This window comes from Oxyura jamaicensis, chromosome 3, assembly GCF_011077185.1.
Source record: "Oxyura jamaicensis isolate SHBP4307 breed ruddy duck chromosome 3, BPBGC_Ojam_1.0, whole genome shotgun sequence".
NCBI classification, from domain to species: Eukaryota; Metazoa; Chordata; class Aves; order Anseriformes; family Anatidae; genus Oxyura; species Oxyura jamaicensis.
Genome location: NC_048895.1, coordinates 41,778,552 through 41,798,080, shown reverse-complemented (window position 1 = coordinate 41,798,080; position 19,529 = coordinate 41,778,552). Strand labels below are relative to the sequence as shown.

Sequence of the window (19,529 nt, the reverse complement as noted above, 5' to 3'; positions counted from 1 at the left end):
GATGGATGTTGTTCTGATAGTAACAAGTACTGAAAATGCTGGAAGGGAAGGAATGCTAATCAAACGAGATTGCAGACAGCAAGGTCACAAGGAAAGTACTGGATTGTAAAGGTTTTCCATTTGTGGACTAACTCAAAACTCTCCGATTTGACTAATGTACCATCAAAGGTGTTCTGGCCTGGACCAGGCAGGCTTATTATCTATCCTGTATGTGATTTTTTGCCTAGTACATGTGCACTGTAGAAATAGAGGATAAACATACCAGAAATAACTATCTGTATTTGGAACCATGTTCCTTTGGTTTCTACACAGAGGAAGAAGACAAAGTAAAGACTAACTTATATAGAGAAGTGTTTGCTCTAAGTCTATAGAGCTAGCACTCTTTTAAAGGCCACTGTCATTTGTATTTGAAGTAGAAAGTAAATCTTTTTGTTGGATGGTAAACTAAGTGTAATTTGGGAGAGCCTAGAATGAGAAAACTGTTAGAATTCTTATAACTGTGTGTGCATTTTCTGTTGAAACTTATTGCTGAGTTATCAAAGGTGGTTCTGCAGTTCTTGATCTAATAACAATGCACTTTTTTTTTAAAAAAATCAGACTTTAGATGCTGGACTGCCATTTAAGGTTGTTTTAAAACTGGAGCAGTGGAAAGTGGAAGTTTTCAGAGAATTCAGTTCAGAGCTGTTACGCTGGGAAAAGAGCAGGGTTGATAACTTCGAGCCTTACCAGATTAAGACTCTGTTAAATGCTGGGAAGCCTGCGATTTTGTCCTTGTCACAGAATAAAGTTGCTGAGCATCCTGGTTATCTGATATTGTCCGTTGTAGTCTCAGTAATTCACCCTGGAGAAAAACAGACTGAAGTATTTTATCAAAAGGTAAAGGACCATTTGTGATGTGGATTTTACTTCTTGTTGATCAACCTTTATTCTTCTTCAGGAAAACAGAACCTTTTTCTCACTGTTCAGTAACTTTTTTTTTTGTTTTTTTTGGTAATTTAATGTTTAGCTGATAAATTTAGACGGAAACTAGAAGAACTGGAGAAAGAAAAAAAATCTTTAAAATTCCAGCTTCCTTCAAGACATCCTTCAATTAGCAATTTTTTGGATAGCTTTGTTACCCAAGTTCAAGCTACATTGCGCTGGGCTGCAGATCGGTAAGTTTGATGCCTACTTACTATGTAAAATAACACTTCTGTTTTTCTTCAAACATGGAATACAATTTTGTGAAGAATTTTAATACAGGTTTTTAAGGACCTTCTAGCATATCAATATGGAGCATGTTTATGAAAACTTGCCCTCCCCCTTTTTTCCCACAGTTCTTCCAGAATTACCCTTAAAAAGATTGATTATGATGAAATGGTGAATCAAATTGAATTTTTCTGACTGATGTTGAGAATGGGATTGAATCCTGACCCAGCAGCTTAGGTATATGACAGCAAGGCAGCTTGAGCAAAGGTTCCCCATGGAGTTAATTCTGACGCTCCTTTTCACTCAATCAAAGGACATTTAAATATAAAGTAAAAACAGATTCTTCTTTGAGATGCATAGATCTTTAGGAGCTTCCTTTTATGCATCACTTGTTAGGTGGCAGTAATGTGAGATGCCTTGGATGACCCAAGGGAGATAGTTAGTTTAGGAAGAAAAAGTTACCTCTGTTCCTGGGTCTCTCTTCAGCTATGCTACCGGTTACTGTTGTTAAAAGTAAGAGGATTATTCATAGGTGTTGGAAGCTATTCTCAAATGCTGTAGCACAAGTGAAAGAAGAAAAACCTTTTGTTTTGTGTCACCTTGTGTATATATAAAGGTTGTGGTGTGCCAGAAAATAAATTTTGGTCTATTTTTTGATATACATGAAAATTAGATAAAATCAGTACAAGTAATAGGATTTATTGAGAAATTATCTATTGGATTTTAAGCATATTTTAAGCCTATATTTTTAGAATTTAGTAATGAAACATGTTTCAAACTACCTTCACTCCCTATTTTCTCCTGCCTTCTGAGGCTCTAAGAAGCTGTTTTACCATTCCTTAAAGATTAGTGTATTTTATCATTAAAATTTGTGCGCTCTATGCATTAGTTTGTAATGTTTTTGGCTTTAGGGCTGGTGGTGTTTTCAGTGTCACAGGAATTGATTCACTAAAGCTGCCTTGAAATATGTAGTCTGCTTATTTTTATATTAAAATATATGTATTATATTTATATATAAATATATATTACAAATAATGTATACATTTATGAAAGTTTTTCCTGCTCTCCTTCTGATTATTTTATTTGTAACTCTTCTCTTTGCACAGGTGCGAAAGCAGTGCCATTCTTCAGGGTCAGATGAATATCTTCTTACTCCTCACTTTTCTGTCTTGCACATGCTCTTTTCTTTGAGCTTGAGTTTGACTGTTGTTGTTGTGCACCTTTTATTTTTCTTGCTTGATTCATATAGCCTTTCACACCACTTGTCTGCAGTCTGGCTCCTTTGTTGATGGGAGCGAGCATACCCTTTGTCTTCAGTAGGGGGTTGTAACAGTTTGATTTTTTTCTGTTCCAGCAGTATTTTTATATAGTACAGCTGGACCACTTCTTCAAGGAAAATTTGTAGACTTCAATTTTTGCTTTCATTTTGAATCAGAACAAAACAATGATGTCCAAAGTTTCTTTTTTCAACTCAAAAATGAAACAGATGAGTCAGACTAGCCTCAAAAGACCAGAACGTTGCAGTTTTACTGTAATCAAGCCAGTCTCATCTTCTTGCAAATGAAGAACTTTTTAAATGAAAAGTGTGTATGTCAAGTTATTTAATATATGAGACTGACGTTCACGCCCTGATTTTGTTTTACATGATTAAATTACGAGATGAATTTTGAGGTAAATGCACTCAGCGTTGACGTGGGATATTGTGGGTATGTCGTAGGAGCCAGGTCTGGTTATGTTTAGGTTAGGAACAATACTGTGATCCTGTGGTAACACAGGTTCAGTGAGAACAGCGAGATTTTGTTTCTGTTTCCTCAATACCAAGTAGGCAGACATATATGTGATTTCCAAGGGGTTCTCAGAAAAATCTTTATTGTGGAATATTTCCTAGATTTTGATCAGCTGCTTAGAAATTTCTGTTGCATGCAGTTTTCAAAAAGATGCAGCTTGCTTTTTTTTTTTTATTATTTTTTAAAGAAAAACCACTAAACTAACTGTATATCTGCTTAAGATGTAATGGTGGAGGAGTGTTAGGAATCTGAAGGTAACATACAGCATTCTTACCTCTTTAATCTTAAAAATAAAAAATAAAAAAAAAGCTTTGGAGAATCTGGGAAAATGTGGTTGGTTGAAGCCCCAGTAATCTATAATGCAAGGCACAGATACACATATGTCCTAGCACCTCACACATGGGTGCTTGATTTACTGTCTCGTTGCAGAAATGAAGATATACAATCATTTCATGAATTTTGTTTAAGTAGTAATGCCATTTATTTTAGAACTATTGTTTTTTGCCTTTTTTAATAAATTCTTCAGCCCACAGAGAGGGAGTAAAGCACTCAGAGAGGGAGTAAAGTGTGTATTTTGATGATCCTGCAGAAGAGACATGAATCTTATGTTCTACATTGTTAAACAGCTGTGCATGGAGATTGTAATTGTGTGATTAATCACGCTTACACCGCCTGTGATGCATGTTTTTTGTGTGGCATTAATGTATTTGTTTGGTAAGATTACAGTGGGAAATCATGCTTCCAAAATGTCCTTCATTTGAGACAAAGTTTTATCTATTTATTTATATTAAACATGCTACTAAAATGCATCTGTACCCTTTATGTGGAAATGTAGCTACTTGTCTCTGGAGATGGACATGGGAGTGCAGTTGGCCTTACAAGTGTGCATGCCTTTATGCAGAAACATACGTGACAAAATAGGTTTGCGTTGTTTGCAGGTGCATTTTGAGAGGCTGATTATAAACTTGACACTTAATGTAACGCGCTGATTATCTTGGGGTCCAATCATGCAAAGATTTACAGCTGAGGGTTGTACCGACCACTGTGAGGAATCCCACTGACTGCGATTTTGAAAGAGCTTGCTGTGCAAGAGAGAAATAAAATTTGGCATTGTGGAGCAAACGCTCCAGATGATCTCTAGCGTGGGTTCCAAAAGCTGACAGAAGCTGCAAAAAATGGCTTTGGCAAGTTTCTAAACTTCTGTCTAAAAGAGATTTCTCTCTGTATTGATGGAAATTACATGCCTTAGTTTTGTCTATTTCAAGGCGGTGAATGATAAATTTCTGAAAAATGAAGTAGCTGGGGGAAGCCTGAAGCTATACAAGTTTTCCTTTTTCCTTCTTCTGCGTGTTGTAAAAACAGTGTAAATGTTTGATATAATAAAGGAAGATATGCCAAGGGAAATGTCTTGCTCACTAACTGTGTATCTGTTTAAGATGTAATCATTCTGGTGGCGGAGCGTTATGAATCTGAAGGTAACATGCAGCATTCTTACCTCTTTAATCTGAAGCAGTCAATACCCAGTGATAACACTAATTCTTAGCTTTTGTCTTTACCTCCCGCAAAGGGTTAGAGATGAAGAAACCCAGCTTTCTCATGAAAACGAACATAAACTTTTGAGATCCACTTACAAGGAGAGGATACAGGTTTCGGCCACAAAACGAAAGCAGCTTTTTCAAGAAAAGAAATGGCTACAGGTAACAAAACTGCCAAGTTGTCTCAAAGAACCAGTGCTGTGTGGGAAAACGCTTGTAAGCTGTCGCACAGAATTAAATAAACTTATTGTAATAGTGACTTTGTTCTGTGCAGCAATTAGAGCCTTGGCTGTAGTCCAGCTGATAATCTAAGTGATGATTGGAGATGGCAGCCGCAGGAGCTGTGTTAATCTCATTAAAGAAAAGCAGAGCTGGAAGGCTCAGTGGCTTGTGTGTATGCTTTAACTTTCCTCATTATCTTTTTTTAAGTGTGCTCTTTATGTCCTAATTTGCCATTTTTAATTTTCATTGATCTTCAGAAGTTTTTATTTGAAAACAAAGAATTTTGACAGAAGCAATCTTTGATCCATTTCTGGTTAGATTTGATTATCAATATGTGATTTACCAGCTTTTGTTCCTGGAACATGATCGATACCTTTCATTAGGATGAAGCAATCATCATGGAGCAGTTGGCATTTGTCAGCATAACTTTACACTGACACATGATGCCACAACGTGGTAGTGTTGGCAAATGGAATGTTTTAAGATGGCTTCTGTCCAATTTTAAATCTGCAAGCCTTTTAAGCATAGTTTAGCTCTGTTTTTTTCTCTGTCCTTTCAAAAACCTCAATTTACTGTCCAGTATAAGTCTTTGCTCCATCTCCTTTTAAATCTTGGTGGTAACATTCAGCAGTGTGACATCATCTTAGTTTTATTTCTGTGCTCTTTTCTTGAAATCTCATTATTTTTAATACTTACCTTCCTTTGATCTAACAGTTTAATAATGTGTGTGTATACACACAAATACATATATATATAAAAGATGAAAGAAATGGTGAAAAACATCTTAGATGGCCATTTCAAGGTCATACTCAGATAACTTACTTTTCCATCCAAGTAATCACCTTTGCTTTGTTTGGATTTGTTTCATCAACATATAAGAGCAGATATAGGCTAGTTTAATGTTATCAGTGTCCAGAAGAATTGTTTTGGTAATCTCGATACCCAGCCAGCTGCATGAAACTATCCAACTGGAAACTGCTGTCCTTAAGACTTCATGCCACGTAATGTTTTAATGCTTACCCCAGGTGAATTTTTATTTCTATATAGTGACACTAGGGACAAATTAGCCAGAGTCTTTACAGGCACACTATTTTTGATCAAAATGTTTGTGATTTTTAAGTTCTGGAAGAGGCTGACCTGTGATGATAGGTGGCTTCCAGCATCTGTTAAGGTTTAATCTGTCCCAAAATCTCACTTATCTGAGATTATTACTTTTTCTTCTTAGCCCTACTTTTCCTTTTCTTCTATCCTCTGTCCTGCTGGTTCTGTATTTGTATTCAGAGCTTTGAGACCGCTTGTGATGGTATTCAAATTTACCTAGTAATGTTTCTACTGCAGTCTCTATTTTGTGGACAACACAAGCCCATAAGTGAAGTTTGATGTTCACAATTAGTAGCATTTAGCGGTCATGTTAGAAATCCCAGTTCTAAACTAAAATGCAAAAAGTAAAACTCTAGCTTACGTTTAGTGAGCTAAATATCATCCATTGCTCCATGCTGGTGCTTTATCCTTTTTATTCATTCCTGGAGGCTGCCCTAAGAGCACTTTAAAGGCTTCTTGGCATTTCTGGAAAAGAAAGAAAGAAAATTCCAGTTTACTGGCAAAGAATTCCATTTTCTCAAGAATAAATGTGAACTGTTCCCAAACAGAATAGCTTTTTCTTTGTGAATGCAGATTGTATGCTTCTGCTATCTAAGTTGTAAAAATATTTCAGTACTAAAAGTGTGTTTGTAAAACCAAATTCTGTTCATCTCCTTTTCTGTTCCCCTGTAGGTTGCGTATTGCAGTGATTGCAATTACCACATTTTCAAAGAATATGAAGGTCTTTGTATTAAGTAGGGTTTATTAAGATTTTGGCAGTATTCCCAATCTAGTAATACAGAGACAGAATTGTCCTTTGTGCACACTAAAAGCCTGATTTGAGACTCAAAGAAACAACACTGATGTTTTTGGCCTGTTGACCTTTCTGTCCTTGACAAACGCCCATGGGTTGAAACATGGGCCACTCTTTTTTTTTTTTTTTTCTGGCGAAATGTAAATATTAAAATAAAGGTGGAAAACAATTGATGTATGTACTGCACAGCACTAATATAACTTGATATATAACTTGATTTTTTTTTGAGCTGTTTCAACCTTTTCATGAATTTTTTGAGCCATTTCAACTTTCTCAATTATAAAAGCATGCTGCTTTTTTTCTGGATCTGTCTCATACATTGCTGAAGATGAAAAGTACTTGTTGAGATATTCAAAATAGCATTTTATCTTCATTAATTGATATTCAGCCCCAAAATCTTTATACTGTACACTGCTCAAACCCTCTTTTGGATGCAGGTTTATTAATTGGTGAATTGTCTCTTTTTATACCATTAATCAACATGGCATCTGAGTGATTCAAAGCCACTTATTTTTGTTTCTGTGAAACTGCCTTTGGTTGAAAAGAGATTCCTATTGCCATTTTACAGATAAAGAATGAAGTAGTGAATTAACATTAAAAGCTACGTGGTAATTTTTAATGTCAATTTTGTAATGCCTAGTTACTTAACTGAAAGAGGTCCCTTTTTCCCTTTTTTACCTCCTTTTTTTTTTTTTTTTTTAACTGGACTGAATAAGGTCATTGGAAATTCTGAACTTTGATTTCTGTTGAGAGTCTATAGATAGTACTTCAGAGACCCCTCTTTTAGGTTGTATGGAAAATGGTGAACATTCAGTCTGTGACTGTGTGTGCAGATAATAGGCTAAATGGCTTGCAAAGTTTTACAAAGACGGTATGAAATGTAGGAATAGAATCAAATTCTCCAGTATGACATTCAGCAATTTAGATCACAAGTAGTTTGATTTTCATTTTATTTTTAATTTCCCTTTTCAAATTCTGGGACAAATGAGCCAAAAACGATATTTTAAATATTTTTTTTGAACTCAGCAACCCAAATTCCTTCATGAAGTGCTCCTTCCTTGGGTGCAAGCCATCTGTTGGGTTTCCAAGGAGAAATTAGAATGTGCTTTTGCAGGAAACATCACTATCATAAAATGTGGTGTTTAAACTTCTGGCAACATGAGTGCAACTAACGTGAAGCTTTGGTCATTTATTAAGTTGGGGAGAGGGATTCTGTGTTTTCCATTAAAAGTAAATAATAGTAAAAAGGACTAGATAGTGGTTCACCACTTGTATCCTGTGTGTGATACTGAATGGTAAGCCTGGAAGGAACCATTGCAGGGATATTCTGCAGCAGGATGGATAGTTGGTTGTTCACCTCAGCTGTCAGTCTGACACAGGATTCTGTGATTATGGCTGAACTGAGCTCTTTTTTATTTTTTATTTTTTTAAAAAAGTTTTTAACTTAGGAAATACTGCTGTATTTTAAAGGCAAAAAGTGCCTGTTGCAGTTGATTTTGGCAGAGGAACCTGCCATACGGTGTTGAAATGCAGGTGGGGAGTTTCAGACTGTAGAAATGCTAGTTTCTAAACACAACAGATGTAAGAATTTTTGCATGTCAACACAAGGCTGTCTTCTCATCTAGCCTCGTGCTAAATTGGACAACTTTAATTCATGATGCTTCAGAGATATCCTTCTAGGGACCTACCAATGTCCTTAATGTTGTTCATAGTAAACTGAGGTTTCTGTTCCATGCAGAAAGAAATTGAAGACCTCCGAGCGAGATTGGCTGTATTGGAAGCAAAAGATCAACAGCTAAGAAGAGAAATTGAGGAACAAGATAGGCTTATTCAGTCACAGGACTGTGAACTGACTGCTTTACTTGGCTGTGTTTCTTTGAGAGAACTACAGGAAATAAGCAAGGCTGTGGATGACACATTAGCATCCTCCTATCAAATTCCATTCAGTTTGGATCTTCCGGGGACAATAAAGAGGTATTTAAATATCAATATGTTGTCAGTGATGTAAAGGGTCTTGTACTTTCCCAGTGTGGTGTTGAGTTGGCTGCCAGTTGTTTTCTTGGTAATTGTGCCAGCTAATTAGCTGGGTTCAGATACTTGAAAATTTCTAAGAACAGATATTGAAGTTCTAGTATTAATACACTTCTATAGGAAGGAAGACATTGCAGTGATTTGAAAATCTTGTACTTCATATTTTTTTTTGTGGTAGAGAGACACCTACAGAAAGTATTTGAATCCATCAGTTGTTAATACCTGTCATCAATTTAAGCTATTTTCATTAACTGTTGAAATTTTTTTCCCTGGTTTGGTAATGCAGTAATTGCAGTGTGTTTCATACAGTCTGAAAATGTGTACTAGGTGCCATCCAGATAAATCTTAGAGATGTTTCTTGCTTCAGTGAACTTCCAATCGTAATAAAGACTGCTGTGATAAGTGTTAGGCTCAAACAGTAGAATTGTAGCAGGGAAAGGGGCTTGAAGACTTCTGGGACACCTACAGTTAAATGCACAGCACACGGTTCTTTTAAATGGAAAAGTTGCTACTCTTGGTAACCTTTTCGAAATAACCTCATCTTTACTTACAAAAGCAATAGAAGTGCTTCAGGGCCTAAACTTTACTGACAGTCAATGGGATGTTGGTGATGGAACTTTGAAAGTGTCACTTCTTCTGTGTCACCAGGACAAAACAAAATTCCTGTTTATCCTAACTTTCATTTCTTCCAGATAAGCAATAGCTATGTTGCTTGCAATTTTTTCCTCTCTTCATGTTTATTGGATTTAGTTTAGTTATATTAACATTCATGAGAAATTGCTGCTATGCGTGCTAATTTATACAGATTTTTTTAGGTCAGCAGAATGTCCAATAGAGGACATATCCCCAAACCTTTTGAGGTTTGTTTAAAATTTTAAATCAGGTTATGGGAAATAGTTTCTTGACTTGTTTAGTTTGTTTTAATAGTTGCTTATACTTGTGTTCTTGAGATTGAGGAATAAAACGTCTCAAGCAGTCTGTCTCAAAACCCATGCTTTGATTTTTCTCTTAGTTTTAAATTTGCTTACAAAAGAATATTTAGATATTTTTTCTCTCACACTGCTGATGCAACATTGAATTGCACTTAACTCTTTGGAATATTCTTTAAAGATGTCTTTAATTAGCACTGCTTCAGGAGCAACTTTCTCTGAGATCTTTGTTCACCAGTGCCATGAATAACACAATCACTTGAGGGAAAGCAGGCATTCATTATTGCAAGTCAGTTCAGAACTTTAATAAAAATAAATAATTTCATTTATTTCTTTTCATTTTTGAATGATGCTTTGAATGGTCCTTTTTCTGTTTTAGTTTTGTGTATTGATCAAATTTTGTGTCACGGGGGCTAATGATCAGGTTCTTCTGCTCTCTTAACCATAACTGGATTTCGTTCCTCTATTGTAGATTGGGATGAATAAATGCTAGATTGGCATGCATGAGTAAGCATGCTTAGTCAGGCATCTTTGACAGCCTTCAGGAACAGTTTAAATTTTCTACTTCAGGCTGTAGTTGTGTGCTCTTGTCAAGCACAAAGGCTTTTTTGGATGTGACCTGATGGCAATGGTGGAGATGCCCACCTATTGCATAGTCACGTGGAGCCTAGGGCCCTTGGTTCAGAAAGTGGAAATCTCTGCATTTAGGTCCATTGCAACCTGACTTGATCTGAACCTACAGCCTCAGAACCAGCTCTTACCTGCTGAGAACTTCAGTACCCTGAAAGGGAGTTGCTCTGTGACATTTCTTACTCTGGGCCATAATGTATCCATGAATGCAAAATGCAGAAATCTGGCAAACAACAACAAAGCAAATTGGCAAGAGGAAGAGTGGAGAGTCTTGATGGTTATAGCACTGAGCTGAGATGGGAAAGACATATGGTGGGTTGTATTTGTTGTGGGAGTTGGCAACTGTCCATTGGTGAAGTACTAGTGTATTTTTTATTTTTTTCATTAGAAGCAAAAGTGAACTGGTAGGAACATGTCACAACCTGGCTGCTGCGGTCTTTCAAAGAAACAAGGTCTACCCCTCACTGTCTGTTCAGCAGGTTCTTTACCTTGCAGGAGATGGTGGCTCTTTCTGTATTAAAAAATAAATACATAAATCTTGTAGGAGTTTTCTGTATATGATGTGGCTTCTTGGTCTGCTACATCCCATTAAAATGTTATAGAATAATTTAGGAAATCATCTTGTCCAACTGCTGCTCAAAGCAGGACCACAGTTTCGAAGTTAGATCAGGTTGCTCAGGGCCCCATCTGCCTAGGTTTACAATATCTCCAAGGATGGAGATTTTGCTGCCTCACTAGGCATCTTATGTTTGACCACCCTTGCTATGAACTCTTTTTTTGGTCCCATATCTAGCCAGAATTTCCCTTATTGCAACTGGCATTGGCTTATCCTAAATCAGTACGTTAGGTAAGAGGTTAAAAACTTGACAAAGTCAGTTCAGCATATTAGTTTTAAATTCTGAAGTCCTGGGATATATAATGTGGAAAAAAAAATATCTGGACACATCCATTTGATTTTGAATCATTGCAAAGGAAAATTGTGAAAGTCTTCTATAGTTTGGCTATCTTTGTGAGAAATGAATCTACTATACACGCACATTTACTAAAGAACAGTGCTTATGTCAAAAGTCGTTCAATACTGATGGGCTGTAAATGACAAGCTCCTGGGTATGGGGCTGCAAAATATTGTGTATTTATTCCAACTGCATTGTGCTAGTCAGTAAAGTACTATATAAAGTGTGCTTTTGCATAATTATTTGTTGGGTACATGAATTGCTTTCAGCACTGGAATAAGGCAGGGCTGATGTGAAGCATCTCTTTAAACAATCTGTGCTATAATGAATCATATTGAGTGGCTCGCAGCTCACCATAAAAATACAAATTATTTAGCTTTTCTTGGCCTTAATGTTATTAAACAGCAACTTATTAAAGCAAACTTCAGGGAATGTGAGAGAACATCTTAAATGAAGAATAATTACCCAGATAGAAATATGCAGAAGGAGGGAGTGCAAGTCAGTGTGACATTAGGTTGAGCGTTGTTTCAAGGTTTTTTTTCTTGTCAAGCTTTATTATTTTCAGGAAGATTAATAATCCTTTGTTTTGTCTTGTTTATCTTTATGTGGTGGACTTTTTCTGGAAACAAAAAGCCTTTGTCAGTAACTATAATATGCTTTGAGTTTGAAGACTTGAGAAATGTTACATGCTTTACCCTGGGCTCTTTGGTGAGGGCTACTGGAGGCCTAGGTTAAAACACAACCAGTTAATGTGCAATCAAATACATTAGCTCCCATTTTGACAGGGATTCTTATCTAGGTTGAGACCATACAACATCATCATTTTGCTCAAGACCTGCCTAATTACCCTTGGTAAATTAAAGGGCGTGATCATTATTATAAAACAAGGAAATTGCAGTATAAAAGCTCAGCTTCCTTGCATGGGGTTGTGTGCTAGAAATGTGTTCAAGAAGTGGGAGCAGCTGGTGTTGTGTGTGCCATGCCATGACACGTTTGTGTTTTAACTCAAGATGACGTACTGAAATCAGAGAAAAATAGGTCTAAGTGTTAAGTGTGAAGTACTTTCTCCTGCAGATTGCAAAGGTAACAAAATGAATCCTCTTCATAAACTTTTCTGAAAAGGGGGACAGTTAAAATGTGTTTCTGAAACTGCGTAGCTTCTAATTATAAAATAAGACAATTTCAATTATTTGATTTACTCTTTTCAGTGCCTCTTCAGTTTCTTTTTTTTTTTTTTTTTTCTTTTCACATCACAATGAAAACTGGGGAAGTCTGATATGCTTCTGTTCGTTATGTTCATATTTAGTTTCATTTAGCATTTTTTTTCTTTTGGTTTTACCCATATCTCCAGATGTATGTGACTCTACAGCATGTCATCCTTAAAATAAATTGCACAGTTCCATATGGACTATTGTCTGGGCACCGAATGTTGCTTGAAAGAAAGAAATTCAATTAAATATCTTTCAAAATATTTGAATACTCCACCTCTTCTTCCACCCTTCCCATGGAGCAGTTTTTAATTAGTAAGAATTTGTTCCACAGTGTATGCGTGGGATCTTCAGCAGATGTGGAAATTTTCTACTCTGTGTATTAGTTATTATAGCACTGTCAGGGCTGGTGGCAGAAGGAACTGAACTTGAAGTTTTATGCAACCAGTTCACTCTGCTTCAGTGATGCCTGGAGCTCATCTGACAAAGATTAATTCAAAGTGAAATACAAATGCTCAAGGGATTGAAAACCTTATTAGATGGAATATACTCAGAGCATTCAGCAACTTCAGTTGAGGCTAAAGCCTGGTAAAGCCAAAAAAGGTGTTATTTTTAGAGAAGTTGGTTTTCTTGGGAAAAGTGGAGAAAACAAGACTTACATGTAGTTTTCTTTATTAACTTAGGAAAAGTAGAAGCACTGTTCAGAATGGGCTGCTGTCATTAGGAGAGTTGGCTTTGTACGTGTTTTGTTGTTCTTCAAAGTATGTCTTCTTGAAATTCCCAGTCAAATTAGTGGTTAGCAAGCTCTATGAAATTACTGAAGAGTCCTGAATGATACAGACGTGTGTTCGCACCAGCCTTTCCACGAAAGTCTTAGTTTTAAAGAATTGCATTTAGGAGAAGCAAAACAAATTGCACTGTATCTTTCCAAAAGGTACCTGTTGTTTGCTAGATAATGCGCATTCTGTCTGGGAAAGTACTTTTCAAATGTATGATTTGAGATTTTCTTCGGCTATTTCTGAGAAAATGCATACATGTTAAAAATATCCTCTGGGAATAGAGAGGCAATGCAAATACAAGGAGCAAAGGGATGAAATGGGTCTATAGCATCTAAAAGTTTCTACTACAGTGCACAGAATGCTAATGTTTCTGGCTATTTGATGGGTCTATGTGGAGGATAGCAGAGAAATGAGTTGTAGTTGGAATGCCTGATACTGTAAGTCTTTACTTATGGGAGTATTTTGGTTTGGGAGGGATGTTTTGAGCTTTTTTGTTGTCTGTACTTTTTCTTGTTTTCACAATCCTGGTCATGCTCAATTACAAATAGAAAGTGATGTTGGCATGTGGGTTAGACAGAGGCAAAATAATCTCAACCTTTAAAAAATTTATTATTTTTTCCTGAATGTTTTGAGAGATTACCATGCCATGTTATGAATCAGACCATGAAGACCAGATGGTTAGTAGACCTCTAAGCACACTGCATAATTATGAGCCTTCTTCTGACCTCACTTGGTGCTGGGGAGGCTTTAGCTAATCCAGGGACTGGGTACATACGGAGCTGTTTTGTGGAAGTTGCTGATGCTTTAGCCTTCTGATGCAACTTTATTTACTTCTGTGTCTTTCCTTTGGTGGGTGATTTTGCATGCTGCTCTTGGAGGGTGTCAGCAATCGTCTGATGCTTCCTTGACAGAAGTGCTTCCTGCTCTTCCGACCAGACTTTACCCTTCCTGGTGTAGATTGTTGCAGCCTGTCCCTTGCCTTCCCAGATACATCTGTATTTCACCAGTGATGTAATAAGCATCTGTGTTTGTGGGCATATGTATCTGATCCTGAAATTCTGCTCTTGTGCTGTGTGAGAAGGTAAAGCTTCTGGTCTCCTTCCTCTGCACTGTCTCTTATTTTGTATGTCAACCTTAGTTCTTTTGATCTTCTTGAAATTCTTCCTCTTTTTTCCTCTCTCTCTCTCTCTCTCTCTCTCTCTCTCTCTCTCTCTCTATCTCTCTCTCTCTCTCTTTGTGTCTCTCTCTCTCTCTCTCTCATGCCTACACCACTATCTGTCCATGTGATATTGCTGTAAAATATTGAAAGTCCAGGGAAGGGATAATGATAAAATGGATGACTGAGAAAAGAGAGCTGCTCTTTCCCTTTGTTTCCCTCTTACAAACATGCATGCTGAAATGAGTGTCTTGAGCTGTCAGATGCACAGACAAAGCAGGTAACTTGTGTACTGACCACCAGAGCTAGGGCTTAATCATCACGTAAGACAAGTGAAGAAGAGTGAGCCCTCAGTTACCTCAGATGTTCAGTTAATTCAGCTTTGTGGGTCTGTGGGAGTGGAAAACCACTGTTTGCATAATGAATACACCACGTGAAGAAGTGCTGCTCAGCCCCAGAAACTGCTCTTCCTGTTGTTCACTTGTGTCCCAGCCATAAGCTTTGGGCATGGGAGTCTTCAGGACTTCTGACAGCTTTAGTTTTCCCTGCAGGCCTGCTCATGTTGACTTAATTTGGATCAGTGATGAATCATTTCGCATGACATGAGGACGATGCACAGGTCAGTCTGACTATTAGCCTTACTGGCTTGACTTAGGGCCCTTTCAAGCTGCTCTGATTTTTTTTTTTTTTTCTAAAGCTTAACACAGAATTTTAAAACTCTGTGGTAGGAAATTTCTCCGACTACATTGTGAGATGAACCTAAATACAGTTATGGGGTTCTTAAAACAGTGCTGGCACCACTGCTGCTTCTATAGGTAGATACGATGAAGACAGCATGGTGCCCTGTGTTTTTAAATGTAGTTCTTTTGTTTAATGATCCATTCATTCGTTCTCTTCTTTGTGCTTAGCTACAGACAGCTTCACAAAAACTGCAGCAGTTTGCAGTGGAGGAGCAGAGGCAAAGATGCATCTTGGCATCTGGGGAAGACCCTGGAAATTCCCCAGTCTATTTGCAGGGAGAGTGACTGACCACACAGCCAGCTACCTCTGCCGCAAGGGCTTTTTGAGGGAAACTCCAAATTTTATCTCAAATGTCAGACCACAGCCTGAGCTGTGATAATGTGATTGTATCATTTTTAGCCGTGTCCCACAGTTGGGCTTGTGTTTTGAGGAGACTTTTGCCTCAGCTTCCTCAAAGAAGTTTGCTGCGAGTTTTTGTGAGAGTCAAGTCAAAGGTGAGAGAAACAGCCTGTTTCTTGTTTTGTGATCTGACTAGTTAGTGAGCTCAACTTTCTTTTTTTAGACAGATAAGAGCTTTCTTCTCCGTTTTGTCTACCTAGGATTAATTTCATTCTTGTTCTCTGCCTAGGATGGAAGGGTAGACCTGTTGGGAAAGTGGCTTTGTTTCTTCTTTCTCACTTGTGGGAGCAACTCTAAAAGAAACCTTATACCAAATAATGGCATGCCAGACAATGTCTGTCTGTGCTTCAGCACATGAAATGAATTTGCTTCCTGCAAAGTTGCAAACAAAAGCAATCAGGTGGGAGCTGCCAGAGTTAGAAGTTGTTCTTGCCACAACTTTACAGAGTTGCCCGTGCCCTGCTGCTGTTTCTGAGCCCAGTCCCTTGTTCCATGGCTCTGCGGTTCATCGTGACTCAGGTCCACTGGGGCAGGTGGGAACCCCTGTTGTATGGAGGAGAAGGGCTTCCACAAAGTCTGCTTCTGCACCACAGGCACTGGCCTTCCTTGGAAAGAACAGAAGGGATTGGAAACACGGTAAGGAAAGGAGAAAATAAGTCTTCAAACCATGAGAATAGATCACTGCTGGCAACCTGAAATATTTTGGAGCAATCGTGGAGGCAGGTTTTTATCCTTTCAAAGCAGGACTATAGAAGGAAAAAAGTCCCAGCAGAAAGATGAGTAGCATCCGCTTGAGTACCCATGTGTGCAGTGTAATGAGGAATCTGTTTTTCCCTGCTGAGCATCTGGTTTTTCCTGCTTGCCTTAGCAGCATCCAGTGGGATGCAGCAGCCCATAACGTCCGGGCCCCATATGTGCTGATTCCTCTGGGTACGCGTGCATTTTAAAGAGATTTATTTCTCTTTGGGGAAGAATGACCAGCTGTCACTGTCAGTGTATGATACTGAATTTGTATGTAATAAAGAGAAACAGTTCACGACAATGTCCAGGGATAGACCCTTTCGGTCAGTGAAGTACAGAGGATGTTATTCTTAGGAGAATAATTGCAGCTGCCTTGGGCAGGCTCTAGCTCATGTGCAGTTCTCTCACGCGCTACAGAAAGATGCAGTAGAAGAATGGAGATTTCTTAACACAACGGAAAATCTGGGGAAAGTGTTCTGATGTTTTGAACTGCTGCTGCGGAGAGAATTCGATTGTGCCTTTGTTTTCGATCTGATGCTCCTGTTTCAGGTAGCAGCTGGAACAACAACTGTGACAACCACGCTGCGGCAGCAGCTGACAGGAGAGTGGCGGGCGGTGCAGCAGCATGTGAGTGCTCTCTTGAAACAGGTGGACACAGTTCAGCTGCCTGAATGGTGTTTTATAAGGCCAGAAGATTTCTGAGTACGTAACAATGAAAATTCAGCTTGGCATTTTTGTTAAAGATGCCAGCAGCATCTTCAAGTGACCGTGGACTGGCTGTTTCTGTTGGAGAGGTTTTATGTTTAAAAAAAAAAAAGAAAACCTACCACGCTAAGGAAAATGATACTGCAGGCATTTTAAAAATAATAATAATAATAATAATAATAATTAGAACAAACAAACAAAAAACAACCTTACTAATCTTTCTTGCAAAAGATCATGAAGTATCATTTAACAGCCTGAGTTTTCTTCAAGTCTCCCATAATTGGAGATAATGTTTGGCAGCAAATAAGGGCAATCTCAGTTTAGAAATCTTGTGTACGTAAGAGCTTTTGGGCAAAGCGGTGAGTTGTTATTATAGTCCATTTCACACAGATATGACCAAGACTTAGTCTTTGAGAGTAGGCAAAAGCAAATGCAGTCACCCAGCACCCCATGAGTCAGCGGGAAACCTTAACTGGTGAGCTGAGGTTGTACAAAAATGTTGGCAAAGTCTACTTCTAGGACTGCTTCTTGATGAACACTGAGCGAAAGAGCACATGTATTGAAGCCATCCTTGGCATAAAACAAACAAAAAAATATTTCTCTGCAAAATGGTAGGTAGAAGAGCAAATTGCTGGAGCAAAACCAGCTCTCTGATGTTTCAGAGCTAGGTGCATAATTTTGGATTCTCATTAATATGCCTTGGAGAACTCCGTAGATTGAAATGTGCAGAAGGTCCAATGCTCCTGTACCTTGAAGTACATCTCTTGATAATTTTTGTCTCAAATCAGATTAATTTTTGAGGTTGGAAACTTTCCAAGGTGACACTTTGCATTTTACTTCTTATTCAGGTGACTAGGCCCTGTAACTGCCACAAATTTCATCTTCAGTATGAATTAAACACAACTTTTCTCTCCTTCTATTTCATGTCAAAGTCCACCCCTCAAGAGCACTGACAGATTTAGACAGAGAAATTGGATTTTCTCTACTTGATTCAGCAGAAATTCTGCATTTTCATCAATGTTTAACCAGCTCTGTTTTCTATAAAACAGTTTCCATGGTCTGTATATCTAAGGAAAAATCAGAGTTTATTTGGAAAACTCTGACTTATATTTCAGGGAGGATTCTGTTTCCCAGTCTCGAGATATGCTATGTGTATATCCTGTTGTTCAAAGGCCCATGGATCATTGCACAAAGTTGAAAAGGAAGTTATATGCTTGACTGAAATATTGCTTTTCTCCTATGGTAATATCCAGATGTGTAGCAAGTCAGGATTATGAACAGATCACACAGAATGAAGATAAACCCGTCATCCAGTGTTTTGATTGAGTAGACTCAAACTTTATGGTGGAGTGTTTTTTTTTTTTGTTTTGTTTTGTTTTTAAAAAAAAGATAAATGTACAAAGTAGTGCTGTTTCACCTTAGTATACTTAAAGTAATCTAGTTCTGAAACTTCTTAATTGGGCAGAAGCACAGGGCCAGAAACACCCCTGTAGGTCTTGTCCTGGTAAAAATCTATGTGTGGTTTCTGTAATAATGACTGTTAATTTTTCTCAGTACATTTTCTTCTTCTTTCTTTCAACTCTAGTTGTACCTGCCTAGTGTAAAGTTGCCTCTTGTTAGGTACTATTTTGCTCAAAACTTCCTTTTTTATTTTTTTTTCTGACTTGTCTTCAAAGCCTTCTGAGATATGCACGTAAAGGGAACCGTGAAAGTACAAGAAAGTTATTGACATTTGATTTGATTTTTTTATGGTGGATTTATTCCTTAAAGGCCCACTGATGTACCTAGACTTAAAATTTTGGGTGGATTTTTGTTGGATTTTTGCTTTGATGTAAGCTGTGGTAGATACTCACGCCACATGTTCCTTGAGTAACACTTCTGGTTTTACAAAGGTCTGGACAAAGGCTTTTTGGAAGGTCAGTTTCTGTTTGCTGCTAAAATAAAGATTGCAAGTGTAGGGCTTGGTTTGTATGTTTTGATCTTCTAAGAGAGCACAGCTTTGTGTTACTTCAGAATCTGAGATGGAATTCTGTTAGGAAACTTTGAGTTAGAAAAGTCACGCTCTCTGCAGGCTGTATGGGGTTATTGATCGATTATCGGGCAGTCTTATTACTCAAAGGCCAAATTCAAATAATACTGTAAACTGTTTGAATTTGCTGCTAATCAAGAAAATACTCCTTAAGAATATTTTTATTTAGAAGGGAATGCATATTCATATGAATTTGAGGTTCATCCATCATGCTTTCTCATATACATACAACCTGAATAGGAGTAATTTTAAATTGTTCTGGATTGTACCTGGATTTAAAGAAATTGAACTATGATTTTTGCTGACTGTAATATGCTATGGAGCTAGGGAGTAATAACAGGACCAGAATAGTCTGTTAGGTGGCAGTAATGTAAGGAAGAACACTTGCTGTAAAGGGCACCCTTTGTCTTTCAGTCTCTGCAGGCTTAGGTCGGAGATGCTTGCTCAGTGTCTTATGAAAATAAGAATTTCTAGTATAGAATTTAGTTATTTATTTATACTGGTACCACGTGTGGTATGTTCTTTTGTGCAGTTATAGAGACGGCATTCTGACTACATTTTTTGTCAATGTATGTATATTTTGTCATTAATACAGGAACTGT

At 37.6% G+C, this 19,529-nt stretch overlaps 1 protein-coding gene across 6 annotated transcripts in view; it reads left to right on the top strand.

Moving 5' to 3' along the window:
• The window catches only part of DISC1 (DISC1 scaffold protein), a 200,284-nt gene that overhangs the window by 59,018 nt on the left and 121,737 nt on the right, over positions 1-19,529 (top strand). For all 6 annotated transcript variants that reach the window (XR_004749310.1, XM_035321293.1, XM_035321292.1 and 3 more), the window contains 3 exons: positions 1,007-1,154; positions 4,543-4,672; positions 8,365-8,600. Coding sequence is in view for 5 of the 6 variants with exons in the window: in XM_035321293.1 (XP_035177184.1) it covers positions 1,007-1,154; positions 4,543-4,672; positions 8,365-8,600 (514 nt within the window). In the remaining variant the exon portion in view is untranslated. The remainder of the gene's footprint in view (positions 1-1,006; positions 1,155-4,542; positions 4,673-8,364; positions 8,601-19,529) is intronic.